The sequence below is a fragment of the Rhinolophus ferrumequinum genome, chromosome 10 (assembly GCF_004115265.2).
Source record: "Rhinolophus ferrumequinum isolate MPI-CBG mRhiFer1 chromosome 10, mRhiFer1_v1.p, whole genome shotgun sequence".
Classification (NCBI taxonomy): Eukaryota; Metazoa; Chordata; class Mammalia; order Chiroptera; family Rhinolophidae; genus Rhinolophus; species Rhinolophus ferrumequinum.
The window spans coordinates 8,632,318-8,652,381 of record NC_046293.1 but is presented as its reverse complement, the minus strand read 5'-3'; the positions used below and the strand labels follow the sequence as shown (position 1 = coordinate 8,652,381).

At 41.2% G+C, this 20,064-nt stretch overlaps 2 protein-coding genes across 3 annotated transcripts in view; one reads left to right on the top strand and one right to left on the bottom strand.

Moving 5' to 3' along the window:
- KDELR3 (KDEL endoplasmic reticulum protein retention receptor 3) overlaps nt 1-1,765 on the top strand; it is a 9,900-nt gene extending 8,135 nt beyond the window's left edge. Inside the window, exon 5 of the mRNA XM_033117759.1 lies at nt 347-1,765. Coding sequence (XP_032973650.1) covers nt 347-387 — 41 coding nt within the window. The 3' untranslated portion in view covers nt 388-1,765. The remainder of the gene's footprint in view (nt 1-346) is intronic.
- On the bottom strand, nt 1,114-20,064 carry DDX17 (DEAD-box helicase 17). 2 transcript variants are annotated; one of them, XM_033117757.1, is made up of 13 exons: nt 19,701-20,064; nt 15,239-15,389; nt 14,474-14,573; nt 14,118-14,251; nt 13,776-13,841; nt 11,957-12,098; nt 11,420-11,580; nt 11,164-11,336; nt 10,735-10,845; nt 10,421-10,482; nt 9,189-9,248; nt 5,053-5,295; nt 1,114-4,131 (listed from the first exon to the last, which is right to left on the bottom strand). In XM_033117757.1, exons 1-13 carry the CDS (start codon nt 19,748-19,750, stop codon nt 3,626-3,628), a joined length of 1,959 nt encoding a protein of 652 aa, XP_032973648.1. In that variant the 5' UTR covers nt 19,751-20,064; the 3' UTR covers nt 1,114-3,625. The 2 variants fall into 2 exon arrangements, with proteins under 2 accessions (XP_032973648.1, XP_032973649.1); XM_033117758.1 differs by having other exon boundaries at nt 2,073-4,131; nt 5,059-5,295; nt 19,701-20,063.

The window sequence follows — 20,064 nt, the reverse complement described above, 5'->3', positions numbered from 1 at the left end:
CTGTGTAGGGAAAAAGACAGCCAAAGCAGGAAACTAGTTATGGGGCAGCTGCAACGGTCCAGGAAGAGGTCATCAGTGGAGAGGGATGTGGAGCGGGGGTTGCTGATAGACTGGATGTGGAATGTGGAAGTCAGATGCTCAACTTCCAGCCTAAAGGGGTGGTGGTGATGGTATCAGTAAGCACAACCGGGTCAGTGAGTCTGTAGTTAACCTGGCAGGAAGTTTTCCCGTTGGCTTCAACCTCTGAATGCCTGTAACAGGGCATTAGAGATACTAAGATCATGCACAGAGATCTCGTCCTTTCATCAGGATGGTCAATTCTAATTTCATCTTCATTTTCTTCTAGTCCTTAAAGGAAAGAAGTTAAGTCTTCCGGTGCCAATTTGAGGTCCTCAGAGATGTCCTACAGCTCAAGGACGCGACGCCAACTATTTAAAATGTTCTACTGGGTGACTTATACATGACTCAGACGTTAAAATTAAAGCCAGAAAAATGAAAATAGTGTGGATTTCAGCAAAGCATTGATCCTTCTATCTAGAAGCCTTTCTCATCAATACATCCCTTATGAGGTAATGAAAACCTTGGCCAATTACACAAATACGGGGCCGCATGTCAACTGGAACAAGAAACCCTGGGTGCCTCACCCATGAATAGATCAAATAAGCCATTGATCTCTAAACTCCGAGTGCAAGACTCATGCCAAGAACAGTCCATCTCAACTAGGAAAGATGTCCGAGTACAAGGCAAGCCACATTTACCAGCTTTGGCAAGACTTAAGCACTTCTATGCCTCTCCTTTAAAATCTACTTGAGTCCTATTGTAGTACAAGGTAGTCCCACACTCAGTACCGTAATCCCAAGTCACAACCCCATGTGGGTACCATTAGCATGTATTTTACAGGGGGGGACAAGATACCCAAGCCTTTACCTGGCTTGTTGCTTTGTGACTCCAATTTTTGCATTAAGACCAATCAATCCCACCTCCCTTTCACATTTTTAGGTACTAAGGTGATTTCCAACATCCCAACCTTGGCCTGAAGCAAATAAAACTTATTAAGAGGACTATCACTGGACTCTAGTCAGAGAATTTTTAAGCAATAAAACGCTCGGCACCTTAATTGTCAACAGTGTTTTATTTATACCTACAAAAGAAAACAAGATGGTATCAAAAGGACAATTTACAAACTAAGAATAGCAACATAGTTTTTTAGCATCCTGTGCCTGAACATCACACATCTACAAATCTTTCAAGTCTTAACGCAAACAGGAATGTGTTCAGAGACCAGCAAGGACGTGAATAGAGCACTGATCCCGAGCAAAAGCCACCAACCTTTTAGATGAGAGCAGTCCACACACACAATGAACTGTTAGGGAGGGACTGGGGAGAAGCAGCCCCAAAGCTTAATATTGAAATCCTTTCCCTAAATGGGTTTCCACCATGACCACATACCTAGCATCAAATGAGATCTCTTCTGCTCAGGTTCTGAAAGCAAAGGCAGAACCGAATTATGAGTGACAGACACAGAGGCAGCAGTTACTTTCGAGCTACAGGAAAAACTCTGCTCGATTCCAGCTGTACTCAGTCCACAATAGCCTTTAAGATTTGGAATATGCTGTTATTCTGATTATATGATTACAACATCACTGGTGGGTACAAGGGAAGCAAGCAGACCAAATACCACTTGCTTGCCCAGAAACCTCTCCCGAAAAGGGATGCTTGTAAGACCTGCAAGAATAGGACACCCCCACCAGAGGCACCGGTTTTTGAAAAAAATCCAAATTTTGGTGCAGAGATGTCTCTAATGGACTGGTCAGTGCTTAGACGAAAAGCTTTTGTGTGTGTGTGGGGACACTTTGGTTTGAAAGCGCAGAGCAGTTTTGCCACGTTTTTCCTGTGCCTATGATTCCCCCCTTGGTCTAAACTTCTATAAGGGGAAAAAGAAGAGAAGTTAAGGAAGGAAGTAGGGGGACAAAAAGATGTCAAAGTTCTTACATGCATATATTTCAGCTTATGCTGACAACCTACCTGTATGTTGCACATTCAACCATACTTTCAGAACCCCTCAGAAATAATCCTTTCTCTCTCCCTGAAGAACTTAAAAAGGAAAACAAAAAACCTCAAGTATTTAGATATTTGGATCTTACAAACCAGCAAGCATTCTCAGGCCTTAGCCCAAGAACGCAGTGGAGCCTTCCCCCTTTAAGTACATTGTGAATGAATACTGATGACAGCACTACAAAATGAAGTGTCACACTAGGTATGGAAGAGGTTTCTGGGGCTGTCTGACCTCCCTGTCCTGTTATGAATGAACCCAAGAGCAGAAGATTCTTTCCAGGCCTGTCATAGGAAGTCTCGGTAAAACAATCAGTATTACTATGAAGGGGACAAACTCACCTACCTTTAGATGGAGGAAAAGTAAAAAGACTTAGGCTTTAGTTCTCTGTAACTTTTCTTAAGCACTACCTACCTGTAAAAAGCTGAGTGCAAAAGGATGCCGAGGAAAATTTGCATCCAAAAGCTGTTACAAAGCACTGCAGAGAACAGAGTATAAAGAGAGTAAGAGTTCTTTCTTAACAAACCCTTGAGAGTCTTTAAGATAACTTGGCCAAAAGGACTGAGGAGCTGGCCAAGAGCTGCTTTTATTTTAGCTCTAGAGTTTAAAATTTGCCCACTGAATACATTGTTTATAATGAAAGGTGGTTTTTACACTGCAAGTGAATGCACGTTTAACTGGTTAATAAATTTCCAGCGAGCATTTATGTTCATTCTGCTCACAGCAGCTGTCTGGTTGGAAAATGAATTTCACAGATGGTCCCTGTTTATACGGGGAAGAATAGGCAGCTTCCACCCAGGTGCTGAGATGCTACATTTAACCAATGCAATAAACACTTGGGGTTTTTAATTTAAAAGATACACTTAAAAAATTCAGACTTGGGAATTCAATTTCTAACCTGACACTAAAATGGTTCTTTTTCAATAATTGGGAAGGGAAAAGGCAGAGTGTAAGGGAGACAAAACGAATTAGGAATTTTTAAAAACTGCTGAATGCACTTCTAACAAGCAACCAGCCAAAATGGCAACGGCAAAGAACTGTCTTAAAAACTCATCAGGCCTGAGGAAGCCTGTTCCAGCTTGAGAAACATTAAAAAGCATGATGGAAAATGTGCAGGGAACTCCCTCTTGGTTTTCTAACTGAGTAATGAGAGCAATTTAAAGCACAGATGCCATCTTCTTCTGCAGAATTCAACCCTCTACCCTCCCCTACCCACCCCCCCAACTCAGAACAACAAAAAAGGGCTCCCACAAAAGGGCCTAATACCTTGCTTTTTCTTTTAAGATGAAAAATAAGCTCAAATATCCTCAACATGCAAGAAGTTGGGGGGGAAAAAAAATCTCTTCCAGTCAGCTATGTATATATTTTTTTACAAAATCTGTTGTTACAGACTGGATCAATTTGGCGGGCTGAAGAAACCTGGCAGTGAATTCTAACTAATCTGCAGGAAAGACAAACCACAATGGCTGGGAGAAAAAATAAAAAAGAAAAGGGGAAGAGGAAAAACAGGGAAAGACAGCGTTCCTTTAAATGCAGTATAAGTCTGCAGAAGTCAGTACCACTCGAGTGGTTTCATTTGCGTGAAGGAGGCGGGGGAGGAGGTGGGGGGGGGTACTGGTAGGCAGTCTGCCCCATGTAACCTATCATGTTGGTAGCTCCCGGAGGCTGTGCAAACTGCTGTGACATCAGTGGCTGTGGTTGCTGCCCAGACCGGCCTATCCCACTAAACTGCTGGCTAGAGCTCTGTGAACTTCTCCCAGTTGAAGCGGTGGTACTAGCCCCGTAAGTGCCAGCGCCATATTCTGGGGCTGTATAGCCACTGGTGCCATAAGCAGCTGCCCCATAGGTGCCTTGACTATAGGTGTATTGGCCTGCTTGTGCTCCAAAGGCAGAATTGGGACTTCCATAGCCACTGCCGTTAGCGTAAGCGGCTCTATCGGTCTCACTACGATCCCGATAGCTCGCAGAGTCTCTCCGGCCACCATCCTTGACTCCTCGAAGCCTGCGGTCACACTCATCCTGATACATCAGATTGGGGTTGTTGGCTGAAGAAGCGGTCCGGTATCGAGAACGACCTCCTGATGGGAGGATACAAGGGATTTTTAATGCCAGACATACGAACTGAACATATTCTTCTACTAGGTACAAAAGTATTCAACATTTTTTATTGATCTTTAGTTAGGCGAGCTTCCAAATCAGTACTTAAAAAACATGCCCATAATTTTAATCTTGAATGGGACATATTCAAAAGAATGGTAATCATTAAGGATATTCAACTTCTCACCCATTTAGGACTTTACTTGAGGATTACCAAGAAGCACAATCTTAAAAATGTAGGAACAATGATAAGTAAGAGGTTTAGGTAACTTACCATAGGTTTAAATAAAAATAATAATAATAATAAAAAAAAAAAGCTAAGCCCAAACCAGCATGAAGGGATTGAGCCTTTACCAGAGCACAGTGGTTCTTAAGTATTGCTTTGTGGACCTAACTGCACCAGAATCATCTCATAAATCTTAGGAAAGAAGTTCAGGTTCCTAGCTCAATTCCAAACCCATATATATATATATATATATATTTTTTTTTTTTTTAAATATATATATCTGTATCTATACTTTTAAGACTGCTTGTAGTCAGGAGGCCTAGGTCCGAGTGTATTTTGCAGCTAATATTCAGATCCAATAGCTATGCCTGTTCTACTACCATAAAACGGCGTAAAATTCGGTATTAAAAGCAACCCTAATTCAGCTTAATTTTGAACATGCACCATGTACTTCAAAATACAAAGGCCAGTTTTATATCATCTATAGAAACATGCTGCAAAAGGACAATCAGGGCGGGCCCGAACTTCACCTCGTCTTACTCAGGAGAGACTATGAAAACGACCGGCACTGCCCTTTGCTCCTCAGCCACAGACTCCGGCCGTCACAGGATGAAACACACAGGACACAGAGAACACAGAGATACCTTGGCAGTACCTGGACAACTCCAGGACTTACCCTTACCCCCTCCTCCGCCGCCGCCTCTGTGGTCCACCAGCTGCATCAGCTTTGGATTGATGGCCTGATTGGCTTCTTCCAGCACCTTGATCAACTCCCTGGCCTGCTTTAGGTTTCCCGGGGTGAAGAAGGTGTAGGCGGTGCCCTTGTTGGTGCTGCGGGCGGTTCGGCCAATGCGGTGCACATAGTCCTCTGAGCTGTTTGGATAGTCGTAGTTGATCACAAACTTGACATCTTCCACATCTTCCAAGCCAACGATGAGTCAGTGTGTAGGTTGACGTGGCAGGGAAAGAGAAGGTAAGGACATGCCAACGACAGGTAGGAAGCACGAATGCAGATGACAGCAAGAGGAGAGAAGGTTAAGTTAGCAACCACTCTGAACAGGAACAAAAAAAGACTCATCCCAACAGAGTAAAAGAGGATTAATGATTCTCGGGACATGCATAGGCAGTGGTGTCTTTATCAGCTATAAAATCCTAAGGGAATCCCATTCAACCATCCCTACTCCTGCCTCTGCTGTAGTTTAACCAATATATGGACAGGAGTTATACCAAATTCCAGCTCTATCCTTTTCAAAACTGGAACATAGAAGACCACTATTAAGTCACAAGGCCGAATCACTTCTACTCTGTTGGGAGAAGCCTGGCAAAATCTACCAAGTAATATAACAAACTTACCTTTAAACCAGTCACAGAGCAAAATGAAAACAGAAACTTCATATACTGTATTACTACATTTTTAAGGAGACTTAATCAAAAAACTTAATTTTTTGCTCTTATAAAAAACTAATCCGAGTCCAAGTGCACAGCTAGTTTCCTTTGCAGAAATATCCAAATTATCTTTCCCCTTTCAATTACAAAAGCACATTACACTAAAATTTCACTGTACTAACAAGCCCAGCTCCGCCAAATGAGGTTTTTTGCTCAACTCAAGGTTATTTTAACTCAGTACTTGCTTCAATTATTAAAGATTGTCTACGTAACCTGGGAAATTAAATAGCCAGAGTGTGGGAAAAACCATGAAACCTTGAGACACAAGTTTAATGTTCTGTCCGCTGCTGGGAATTGGGTTGAAAAACCTCCTAATGCTTCAAGTATGTAAATGTTAGTGTAATGCTTTCAGCTAAATGTATATTTTTACCTACTTAAACAAACAAATTTAAGAATATAACAAAGAATCCTAATGTTTTGTGGAAAAAAAATCTGCATTTTACAAAGAATATTCAGAAAATATCCTAGATAAAACACAGATTTTTGTGATATAAATAATTAAAAAGCATTCTCTGTTTGTTACCAGACCGATGCACACTCCCTCCTCCTTTGGGAAACCGCTGCAGCCGATCCCGTCTCTTTGCCTTTTATTTTTGGCGGCCTCCTTTCGAAAACTCCGCCTTCTGACACGGGACCACTGGAGCGCGGGGAGCATGCATCAAGGGTCCGTGGCAGTGAGAAGTCCCCACACACGCTCGCTCTGTGAACTGGCTTAGATGCTTCTCTGTAGCCCCATTTGGTTGCCAAGCGCCGGAGAACCTGGGTTCGGGTAAAAATTTCAGGTCCTCCAACGCCTCCCCCAAGGATAATTGGGGTGATTGTAGAAAAAAATAATTAATAAAAAAAATGTAAGTTACATCCAAAGGGTCAGACTGCATCTATTGCCCAGACTGGATTAATTTCAGGGGGAAAGGGGTGATGATTAAAAAAAAAAAAATTCAGCTATTGTTAAAGGGCCTGTGAAGAAAGGGGCATTATGTCTGTTTCTTATTACAATAAAGGCTCCTCAGTCTTTACTGACCCCTAAAGTCCTGAAATCACACCAGAAAGACGAGAAGGCAGTCATCACAGGGGGCAGCGTGAGTCTCCGGCTAGGGTCGTTGATGCAACAAGGGAAAAACAAAAATGTGCAGGGCCGGGATGGAGGTGAGATGGGGGGGTGGGGGGTGGGATATTATGCTCCATGACCAGATCTTCAGAGCTAGGCAAGTGCTCCTCAGTCAATCCCACTGTGTGACCCCGACAGGCACACGGGCACAGAGCAAGCTAAATTACTGCGCTGGATGCCCAGACGTGTGCTTTCCTATCAGGAAGTCACCGGTTCACATACTACTACTTGGGGAGTATCTCTGGAGGGATTCAATAGAGGGCAGACATAGGGGTGCAAGTTCTTCAACTAGAAAGGTGTCTGTGTGTGCACACAGAGCTGACTGAGGACACTTAAGGGCAAGCGCAGAATTTGATTTTCTCCAGTCAAGCCTGCCCTGTTATTTGTGCACGGCCACAATATTATCTTGCTGCCTTTAGAGAAGATGCTGTAGCAGGGTGAGAGAGTGCAAAGTTAATGTTTTGGTCAGCTGCCTAGGACAGCAACTTTTTGTCTGACAAGCCCTATGACATGGCCTCGATCTTCAATCACTAATTGGGAAGGACTGAGACTAGCCAATAGGCTCATCTAGAGCTGCTTCGGGCCAATGTAGATTTGTCTCGGCCATGTATTGAGTGATCTGCAGCTGATATCAAAGCTTCTGTTAAAAAACAAAACAAAATAAATTCAATACTTTTAGCTTAACAGTGTGTAGTTTAAACAAAAAAAAGGAAAAATCAAAAATATCCCAGTGGAAAGGGAGTAATAAAATAGTGGTTTCCTGAGGATGACTAGTGTTCACAGTATGGGAATCAAAGAACTTACCTGAAGGGAACATATAAGAAGCCATCGCTCGACAGGAAGTGAAAAAAGGCCTGGTGACTCAGCTGAAAATTGCACCCCTGTCTATGAGGTAGAAGCCTTCACTTTCCAGGATCTTGTAGGACCTTGGTCAGCATTCTGCCATTTTGGTGGGTTTTCCCCCTCCTTTTGATTTTTACAAGGCAGCAAACAAAGGGGCCCAAACAAGCACTGATGTTGAGTAACAAGAAACAGACTCAGGTACCTTCCCTCTCCCCTCACTTGGATGAGTGGGGGTGGGATGAAGAGTCTAAATTATTCTAATGGTAGCCAATTGATTTGGTTTCCAAATGCAGGGGGACATAAACAAATATTTTTAATTGTCTAGGCAAGATGCACAAAGAAGCTACCAGCACATAGCAAGCCTGTTTAAAAACCACCATCCCTGAAAGCTTTTATGTGAACTGCTTTCAGGCCTCAGCCTCTTCTCCCAACAGGCCCAAGTTCTAACCGCACAGATCCAGACATGACCTCAAGAGGGTAGAGACAACTTTCAGTCATGGCTGCAGGTCACCACCTCTGAAGGACGGAATGATGAGTGCAATGTATAAGAAGTCTTCATCACTTTTGTATTCCACTTTGAATACTTGTTCTTTTTATGTTAATTATTATAAGGGAATATGGTACTTCTCACCGTACTGGGCAAGATATTAAATACATGCCAATAACTTACAGATATCTTTGTGACAGAAATAATCTCATTTTTTTTTAAATATAAGTTTTGAGTTACCTCTGTTTAAGCTCAGAATAGGCTAAAGTACCACAAAGTAGCTCTACATTTAAATCGTAACAGGTTGAAAACTCCAGAAGAACACCAGCCTCAAATTAACTTCTTAACTTGGAAGACAGCACATGGATGAGGAGTATGGGGGTGGGGGGGTGACTGAGTGCCCATAATTTTACTTCAGTAAATAAAATTGGGCAATGCAGATTTAATTGCTGAATGACACTGTGTTTAGAGACTTATTAAATCCCAAGAATATATTATGTTGGCATTCATGGACTTGGACCTCTATAAGGAGAGGAATCACTGAAAAAACGAGCTCTAACAGCTAGGTTCAATTAGCTCACCCTATCAGCCAGAGAACAGATAAAACCAGGAAGAAGTTGAGCTGTTCAACTGAATGTCTCCTCTCCCTCTAACTGTTTGAATAGTCATGCCTAGGCCTTGCTGCAGTCCAAAATCTGTTTGTTACGAGCAGGAAGAGACTTCGAAAATAAAAGAAAAAAAACCAAAACCCCCAAAACGCCAAGTTAAAAAAAAAATTGTGGGGGTGGGGGGAGAATCACACTTTGTATTCTTCTCTTTTAAATATTTATCCAAACACACATATATACAATTATAATTTGAAACGACAAACAAATCTGTAAACCAAAAGATACATATACCATTGACAGAGACACCTATCTATACAAACCTAGCCCACGGGAGGCTACATCTGTGGCAATGAGGATGGGAGCCTTTCCAGAACGAAACTCTGCAGAACAAGAACGACATTATGAAAACCAAGCTATACATTGAAGGCTAAGTGACATCTTTAAAAAAACGATCAAATAAACATTCCTAGCTATGTGACCCTTTTACCCTACCATGGTAAAATTTCAAGTAATGGTGTCAGTCTTTTAAATTTAAAGGAAATAGTAATTACTCTGAAAATCTTTATTGCACTCTCTTTTAGCAGAGGGGACAGCGGGACAATAAACAAAAAGTTACCTCTAATAATGAAATACTATTAAAACAGCATGGCAGTTAGTAACAAAATTACATGATCTAGAATGTTTTCCCCTTTAAATTATGACACCAAAGTTGCCTCCCAAATGAAATAAAACCAAATTTGGCGTGGGGGTAGTTCAAAAAGATATGGAATGAAAGGAAAAACCATAGTTTCCCGTGAAATAGAAAAAAATATACATTGGTTTCTGTCCCCAGTTCTGACACAGAGGTCCTCAAACCCTTGTAAATAGCGATGCTATGAGAATCTTTTATTCTAATATTTAGTCATTGACCCAGGTTCCTGACAGGGTTCCTAAATCCCTTGCATCTCCTGGGTGAGAAGAGTGCGTTTTGTTCTGAAGAGGTGACACTTAGTGGGATCTAGAATAGCTCTTGATGATCAGAAGCTTGGGACTTTTGGCCTGACTCCCCATCCTCAGAGAAGGGCAGAGGGGCCATTGATCAAGTTAATGATCCATCACGCCTATGTTATGAAGCCTCCATAAAAACCCCCAAGTATGGGCTGGTGAACATATTTATAAAGACAAGAACTTATTACATAAAGGAAGGGTGGTATAAGTTGTGAAAATGGGTGAAGACCCAGCATTACCGACCTAAAGGAAAGTGGAGATATGCCAAAAATGCCCCCAACAGTCAATTAATTAGAGCAGTGCTAGGCAAACTCGCCTGCAGGTCAAATCTGGCATAATGCCTATTTTTGCAAATAATGTCTTGTGGAGACGCAGCCAGGCTGTTTCTTTACTTACTGTCTTTGGTTATTTTTGTGCTACAACAGCACAAAACTGAACAGCTAGGACACAAACTATCTTACGATCTGCAAAGCTGAAAATATTGACTACCGGGTCCTTTTCCAGAACGTTTGTCAATCCCCAAAATAAGAGCACGAACAATGTTTAGTTTTGAATTTGAACTCACCATTAAGTACCCAATCTCTTTCTGGTTGACTCTTGTCTCCATGGATACACATAGCTGGCCAACTGTCAGAAGAAAAGTGATCAACATTTTAGAAGTCTTAAAAAAAAAAAGAAGAAAACTAAGCTTAAACAAGAAGTGCAACCATATTGAAATGTGAAGGTATGTTTGACTCCGTAAACAGATGACTGTCCATTTAAAGAGTAAAATGCCCAACAGGCATTATTAAAATATTACACAAGATTCACTACACCAATTTAGAAACTGCCACCAAACTATAAAACCTGAGGCTGAGCGACTACCGAGGCTGCGCTTACCCATCTCTGCGCATCCTTCGAGTGAGATCATCACAGCGTCTCTTTGTCTCTACAAATATTATTGTCTTATTTTCCTTTTCAGCCATTATTTCCTCCATGAGTTGGATCAACCTGAAAACAAGACCAACAACAATGCAGTCACCCGGAGACCTCCCTATACATGACACAAAAGCTGGATGTGCAGTCTCAACACCCACAGCGAGTCCTTTTCACATTACTTTCTCTACAGCTGATAATGATCAGAGCTGGGGTTAAAAATCCAAGGAGCCAGAATCTCTGCCTTTAACCCCAGTGTTCTGATAAATGATATGAAGGATGGACTGATGCTTTTAGCGTTCTCAGGCCTCAAAAAGTTTTGCTAAGACTTTAACTTCAGAGGATTATTAGGAAAGGTTTATCGGCTTATCACAACCGCGCAGTCTCCCGTACTTGTGGTCCTTTTCACTTTCCATGCAGACGTCCACAATCTGCAGGATGTTGTGGTTGGCGCTCAGCTCCAAATTGCCAACGTTGATTTGGGTGTAATCACGAAGGAAGTCCTCTGCGAGCTGTCTCACTTCTTTTGGCCAGGTTGCACTCCACATCAATGTCTGCCTATCAGGCTATAAAGAAAGGAAAGACTTTCTTTTAGGCTAAGGAACTGCGGCAAAGGGCATAGACAAAGTGCATTACCAGCTTCACACACCCTGATTTGGTCAACGATTTTCCGGATCTGGGGTTCAAATCCCATATCAAGCATTCTGTCTGCCTCATCCAGTACAAGGTAAGTACATCGGCGGAGATTTGTCTTTCCTGACTCCAGGAAATCTATCAGGCGTCCAGGAGTAGCTATACAGATCTCAACACCTGTAAAACAAAAATCAAAGATCTAGCAACTAAGAATTCTTTAACGCTGTCCAAGCCTCAGCAAACAAAGAAGGGCCAGCCCTGGTGGTTGTACTCAGTGCTGCAGAGAACTAGCTAAATTTTAACACAATACTTGGAAAAGCATGATGTAAGGAGAATTTATGGATACTCATCATATCTTCACAAAGTGTAAGTCTCTAGCCATGTTGGGTTTTCCCAAATAGTATTTTAACCATACCTGAAATTTTTAAGCTGCTGAAATACTGATCTTTTTTTTTACAAGAACATATTATTTTCCTTTTCAACTGCATTCACAGAAATTGGCAAAGTGAGATAAACTAAAAATTCTTATATGCTGAATTTTTTTTAAAATTACCTCTCTCCAAGTCTCGAATCTGGGGACCTTTAGGAGCACCTCCATAAATGCAAGTACTCTTCAACCTGGAACACTTGCCGTAGTCATCAGCCACTTGCTGTACCTGCTGGGCAAGCTCTCTGGTAGGAGCCAGAACTAGACACTGAAGCAAACACACACTTAAGAGACGTATCCCAAGTTACAAAAAGAAGTACAAAAAGTTACCTAATTCTTTTTCTACTGTCTGTTTTGGTACTTTCAAAGTATGTAATGAGGTGGGAGTATGGGAAGGCAGAGATACAAGAGACAGTGCATTGGAGTGTGGCAAAAAATTATGAGAACTGGTATTTAGCATGTGAGATGATGGTTTACTTCTGATACGATTCATTACCATCTACGTATACTATTTAAGTAGATTTACAGATTGTATCACCTAGTTTTAACTAAACTGCCACAAAATGAACAAGTGGCTTTAAAATATTCCTATAACAAAACTATGGATTAAATATTAGTGAGAAACAGATGAGTAAAAAACGGGTAGAGCTGACACTTTTCCCAATTCTAGTTTAAGCTCTTAGCCAGCCACATTAGGCAAAAACAATGTGTTATACACAATCTGACTGTTGGCCAAAATATAAAATTTAAGACATTTTGAAATAGGTAACAAATACACTGTTAACAATAAATCTTGCTCTGTGTACTGATCCATTAGATGTTACCTAATGATAACAAAGCTAACTCAAACATATGAAATATACTACCTATTACATAATACAAAGTAATACATCACTTCTTTTTGTGAATATTGAGACATACCGTAGTAACATACAGATTTGTAAACATATCAAGTGCAGGCTCAATTAAAAAAAACAAAAAGAAAAAAACACGGGTAAAAATGTACATTTAGGGCCGGCCCAGTGGCTCAGGTGGTTGGAGCGCCAAGCTCCTAACTCCTAATGCCAAGGTTGCCGGTTCGATTCCCACATGGGCCAGTGAGCTGCGCCCTCTACAGCTAAGATTGTGAACAACAGCTGTCCCTGGAGCTGGGCTGCCGTGAGCAGCCAGGAGTCAGCGTGAGCTGCCATGGGCTGCTGAGTGCAGCTGCGGTCTGCTGTGTGCTGCCAGGAGCGGCCGGTGGCCAGCCTGAGTGGGTGGCAGCCTGTGAGAGCTGCTGTGAGCGGCCGATCGACAACCGATGACCGGTGACCAACTGCCTCAGCCGGGGGAGCGCAAGGCTCATAACACCAGCATGGGCCATGGAGCTGTGTCCTACACAACTAGAGTGAGAAACAGCTTGAACCATAGTGGGGGCAGGGGAGGCAAAAGAAGGGGGGGGAGTACATTCGAAATGTTTAAAAGACCACTACTCAAATCTTACAGAAAGTAGCACAAGTGAAAATAATCAAATGAAAAAAATTATTATTGCCTTATAAACATTTATAGTATCACTTAACCACAGAGAATACACATCCCAAACCTGACTTAAACCCACAGAGCAGGAACCTCATTTCATACCTCTTTTGTATCCCTCATAGAATCACTGAGCAATTAAGAACTGCACTGGAATTAATGCCTGTATATGAAGATAGTATGTACAGTGGTTAAGAGTAAGACTGATTCAAATTCAAGCTCAGCTATTTAATAGCTGTATGGCCATAGACAAGTCATTGAATTGCACTGTCTAAAATTTATCAGCAAGATGGGGATAATACCAATTCCAGATATGGAGGATGGGTTCAGAATGATATCTGAATACACATGTAAAGCACAGTACCTAAAACACAATAATCATTAAACTGCAGTTATTCTTAGAATTACAAACAAACCGAAACACACTTACAATTGGACCATCTCCCCTTTCCAAGTATGGCTGGTGGTTAATATGAACAATTGCAGGCAGCAAATACTACAAGGAAAAAAGAACGACAGTCTTATAAGAAAAATAAGCCGTTATCTTAACAGTTCTAAATTATCACAATCGGTAAAGCCTAACTAGGAAAGTGAAAACAGTACTCACAACTGTGTCACACATGTGCAATATAAATTTAAACACGAAATGCTTCTGCTTCCATATGTTTCATATAGCAAGAAAAGCTAAAACATTACCTACACTATCTGAATTAAAGTTTTATAAAGAATTGAGAATATATGGGATAATTAGAACAGCAAAATAAGTACGTACTGCTAATGTCTTCCCAGAGCCAGTCTGAGCAATGCCCACCATATCGCGGCCACTAAGGGCCAATGGAAATCCCTGGCACTGAATCGGAGTTGGTTCTGTGAAGTGCTGATCCATCAACACATCCATTACGTATTCTGTAAGAGGATAAATGTTACTTCTTTTAAGTGAAACTAAGAGCACAGCCGAGGAAGTGTAACAGAAACCACTATCTTTGTGAAAGGTATTCTACTTGGGTTTTCAACAAAATCCTCATTTTGACCCAAACCATTTGGGTCAAAACCTTCAAATGCTCAATTACCCAAGTTTACCACTCAATCCAAATTGACAACTAAGACCCTGTTTCGATGCACACTTACGTGGGAAGTTAGCATGATGGAAGGCAAACACAGGTTTAGGACAAACGTCACCCCCTCTCACTGTAATCTCCTTCTTACGGCGTAGTTCATCAACCTCATACTATGGAAGAAAAGGAAGACAAATTAGTGAACAAGTTATTCTAAACATGCAAACCTTTATGTTCCAATCCAGCTGAACAGTTACCATCCAATTCCAATTTAAAATGGAAAATATGTGTGAGGATCTCAAGTTTGTTGAGTCAATGAAGCAGGTGATAAGAGGTCCACTTTCCACCACAGAAAACATACACTCAGAAATATTAAGTGACTTGTCTGAGGTCAGAATTAGGAGTAGGGAGAAAATGTGGAACTTGGGACCAAATGCTCTTTCCATTATACTTTCTTCTGAACAAGTAACCATAATGAGTAATTCCAAAACAATCATAATGAGGCCAAAAAGGCAAACAGGAATACATAATGGCAATGTTTAAATTTAACTTCATAGAGGAGACAGGACCTCATATACAGTTAAAATCACATGTGACAACTTGGTTGGAAGCATAACCAAGTGAGAGCCAAGCAACCGATAGCATTAGGTACATATTTACACTGGTTCCTCCTGTGAGTACTAAGTCTTAAGAATCTAAGGAAAAGTACCACTGCACTAGAATAAAGCATGTAACAGCAACAGAAGTATGTGTGTAAATTCTCGCTAATGTCTACCTGGTTCATTACTGTGTATGAAAAAAAAGGTAAATAAATAAATAACCCCCGCCCCCAACTTACTGGAGTCAGCCTCGCCACTTCTGGATGTTCCACGTAAAAATTCTTCTCAAACTTGGGGAGCTCACTCAAATCCCACTTCTTTTTACGTAAACGCTCCCCAGGATTACCAAATTTCTTCGGGGGAAGGCCACCACCACCTCTTGCTCCAAATCTAGAAATACGAAAATTTTTATTTATTAGTATTTTTAAAACAATATACCTTAGGCTCCAAAAAAGCATGCAAAAAGATGGGGCTCTTAGGATACTACCAGCCCCCTCCAAAGAGAGTATTTTATTACTCTCCTATGAAGGTATGGAGAAGTTCGTACAACTTACTTTACTATCCAACAGTATCATTATGGGGATGATCACAACAGGTGAAAAATTAGAAATTCTTATATTTAGAGAAATATATCACAGGAATTATAACCAGATTCTGGAATCTGAAGGTTTGAATTTTCATTCTGCCGCTTACAATATGATTTTGAGCAGATTATTTAACTTCTGTCCCTCAATTTCTTCTGTAGAAATAATACTACCACCTATTTCAGCTATAGAGATGAAATGAGTATGTGTAAAATGCTTAAAAAAGTATCTGATATAGTCAACACTCAATACAAGTTAGTATTCAACAAATAGTTACTGGCTATCAACTATGTATGTACCAGATGCTGTTTCAAGCGGTCAAGATACTAAAGTGAATAAAACAGAAGCCTCTACTCTTGTGTAATATTCAGACAAGTAGGTAAGGGAGGACGTTTAGTTTAAGCTTAAATTAAGGTTAAGTGTGTGAGAGGTAAAAAATATACTTCAGGCGAGAATCGCCCCATACTTGGAGCAGCTCCTTGGGCCCCTTGCCCCTTTGTACTGTAAAGGAGCACTCCTTTTGTCTGTTAATCTGCTAAAGAAAACTACTAGGACCTCCCTCAAAAACCTGGTAGGCTAGTCTTTTCCTTTAGTTTACCCAAATAACCAGAAGACTTAGGACCTTTCCTTCCTGTTCATCTCCACCTTTACTCTGTATCTTTTTGTTCTCAGGCAAAGGGTACTATTAATTTAGCTATAAATTTACCGAAGAAATCATTAATAAGTCTTAAAGTTTTAAAAACTCAAACAGATTTAAAACCAATCTTTTTGCTTTATCTAACTTTCACACAGACAAGTTCAGTTGGAACACAAATACCGGTATGGTCACTAGCCAAACCTGAAATGTTCTTTTCCCAGAAGAATTCTAACATTAAGATGGTCTTTATTTCTGTATTTCAACCTATTCAAATACAGGGTACTGTTTGGTCTTTACAAACAGTATACAACATGTTTTCATCCCATTTCCTTACTTCTGAAAACACTGTACTGAATTTAATTTCCCCTTTTCCACTCTACCTCCAACTCACTCATAACACCATCTTGCACATGGTTTCACTTTATAATTAACGGCAGTAGTTGTACTATTTTAAAAAGCCTCAATTTCCTGGAATTCAAGCCGTTCTTCAAATTGGCTTCAAGACCCAGCTAGACATTTCCTAAATACAAACATACAAAGATTGATGGCAGGAAGTTTTCATGACGCCACTGATTGTCTACATTCAATAGGCAGAATTGGGTCAATTCTGATTCCACTTATACTACTGCTGCAGTGGTAAGCGAAGTCAGGAATCAGAACATGAAAAGCGTATTGCACAGGGATGTATTACCAAAATAAAATAGCAATGACATCTGCAATATGCTCTCATACTGGCCACCTGGACCGACCCCTCCCCCCTCACCTGTAAATGAAGCAACCAACATAATTTTAAGTAACAGAAAAGCCAAGTCTCTAGAGAGTCCTGCAAAGAAAATAAAAATGACCAAAGACCAATTTCTAGAGATTGTCTAGTTTGTATCAATTAATGTGGTTCCTAGAAGGTGCCATTTCAACACTGCTACTGCATTCTAATGCTACCCAGACCTTAATAACGATCTAGAAGAAAACAGAACTTTTCAAAGGTTCCTTTTTAGACTTATTCAAAGTAGCCCTTAATTAAAAAAATATTTTTTTCCTTTCTCTATGTTGCTTTGGCTGATTATCCAAGACATACTATCCTACACTAAAGATGTAATTTGAAACATGGGGTTCTTTATAAATATGCTGACTTCAATATTCAAGAGAGCCTTTTACTCTTAGAATTTTTGAGCACATTCGTGCCATCCTTTAAAGATGTGTGTAATCCTAATCCCTAGCATATTATGCTATCCATCAAAATATTTTTATTGAGTATTAAGTTTAATTTGGCTTTGCAATAAACACAGCTTTGAAGATTCATGTATTAACATGCAAAATCAAACCAGTTTAAATGAACAACGTACATTTTTGGACTATCGGTACATACACTGATCTCACTTATTGCCTTTTCAAGATATTAATCCATTTCAGCTGTAACATTCAGTTACGGACAAAACAATAGCAATTCAAAACAAAGTAAATTTCATAGTAAAGGTAGAGTCAGGGCACAGACCTTATGCAAGGGTGTCATTTTAATAATTTTTAAAACTTTTTAAAAAGTGTCATCTGGTACTAAAATCAATATGGGATAAACTAAGTATGAATCAATAAAATTCACTTATTTCTCTCTTTAAAGTTTTATTATTAAAGCATGTATTCTATGGAATATTAAGTCAAACGCCTGTGCTAAAGAAATAAATTATTAGTATCTTAGTGGCCTCTACATACCTCATGTTTACAACCCCCACTATAACTACCTCAAACTTGAACCATTCCCATGCTTTATTTATAATTTTGTCACATTTGTAGGTATCCTTATATGCATTACCCCACCACAATTTGCTTTTTCATTCAATATTGTGAGTCATCCATGTTGATGCAAGCTTTTTTTTTTCACTGTTGTACTGCATTCTACTATATGAATATCCATAATTTATCCAGACATTTGGGTTGTTTCCAATACTGTCATGAACGATGCTGGTATAAACATCTCTGTATATGAATGCGGGGGCACAAGTCCAAGAGTTTCTCTAGGCCTTAGAGTCTAGGGCATAAAGTTTCAGAGAAGAATTACTGGGTCATTTTTGACTTTACTAGATAACCTTAATTTCTTTTCCCTAAGCAGTTGTATTGAAATTCACTTCTAAATTTGGCTATACTGTGAAACACTAAGCAAACATTCCACTTCTAGTCCTCCAAACTTAACACCAAGATAAAACATTTTCCTTCCTACCAAGGTATAAATCAAAATAATTTTTTTATTTTGTAAATTAAGTGATAATTGAGGTGCTTGTGACTAGTAGATCTGATACTTGTATACCTGAACAAAAGAAAATATTTGGAAATGTTTGGAGAAAATATTAACAACACCTAGTACAGAGACAATTACATGCATTCTCTCAAATTCCCGAGAACAATACAAAATACAGACAATTATTATCCCCATTTTCAGATGAGAAAATAGACTCACAACAGTTTAGGATTTTGCCCAAGGTCACACACACATTAAGAAGTGGCGTCACATTACTTTTCATCCAAGAGATAAAACTTTTATTACAAAAAGTTAACAGCACAAATCGACATGGATCTGTATCATAAGCAACTTATTAGTTTAACCGACATTAAGATTTGAATCTCAGTATGTGGGAGAACTTGTTTTAATGCTGTCAATTGCCAACCCTGTTAACCATGGCCTAACTGCATCAAAAACTTTCTAGATAGGCCGAGAAGTTAACGCTCCAGTCCGCTTATAGAGAAAATAAAAATAAGACCGAAACTTGGAAAAAACCCCAAAACCCTCCCTCCCCAAATACAGCCATTTGGATGGTAATTCCATTGCTTTATGTTCCAATGTGCGTCCTTCCATTTAAATACGACTGAAGGAATTTGAAAACGTTTTTAAAACTAAAACCCAGACTTTTAATTAGTCTCCAGTTTCAGAAACTGGAGACTAACAGTGATCTCTGGCTATAGATAACATAAGGGAAGCCATTTCGCGTTAAGCTTTTCCTAGACTGAACTCAGAGACCTCCATCCTCTTCTCAACAAAAACACCCGTGTTTCACAGATAAACGCTGAAGCCCGGAGACATCAAGTGAGTTGCTCAAATCCGCCAGGCTCCAAGAGTCGCCAAGCGAGGCGAGGCGAGGCCCGGATGGGGTCTGCGATGGCCGGGCCATCCCCCTCCCGCTCCCGCTCCCCGCGAGGCTGGGGCCGTGCGGCGCTACGACCGCCGTCCGCAAGGAGGAGTTGGGGCGTCGCCAAGCTACCACCCCCCTGCCAGGTCATCAGTGACTTCGGGGCCCAGGCCCACCCAAAGGCCTGTGCTCTAAATCGCTATTATGTCCCGGGTCGCCTCGCCTCCCCGAGTCGGGAGCGTTGTTCGCAGGCCTGCGTTCTGCTCCAAGTCTCCCGCTCTCCCGCAGGCGGCGGTCTCCTCTTGAAGCAGCCCCCCCACCCCCATGCACACACAAGGCCTCTCCTCTCCCCCTCCTCCCTTACCCTCCACGGTCACGATCCCGGTCCCGGTCCCCAAAGCCGCCTCCGCGCATGGTCCCAAATGGATAGAGATCTGGGAGCGGGGCACGGATGGCCGGGCTCGGGAGGGCCTGCGGCTCCGGTCTGGTGACGACCGATGGCGGCGGCGCCTCCGCTGTTGGGGCGGCGGCAGGCGCGGCGCTCTCTCGCTCCGACGCGCTGTCTCCCGTCGCAGACGCCACCGTCGCCGCCTCTCTCGTCGGAGACGGGAGCAAAACACAGAGAATCGGGGTTATAAAATCAGTGGGCAGGTTTGGCTACGCTCAAACCCGGCAGTGCCGCGGTTTAGGCGTCTCCTTCCTTCCCAGCGACTGCACAAAATGGCGGC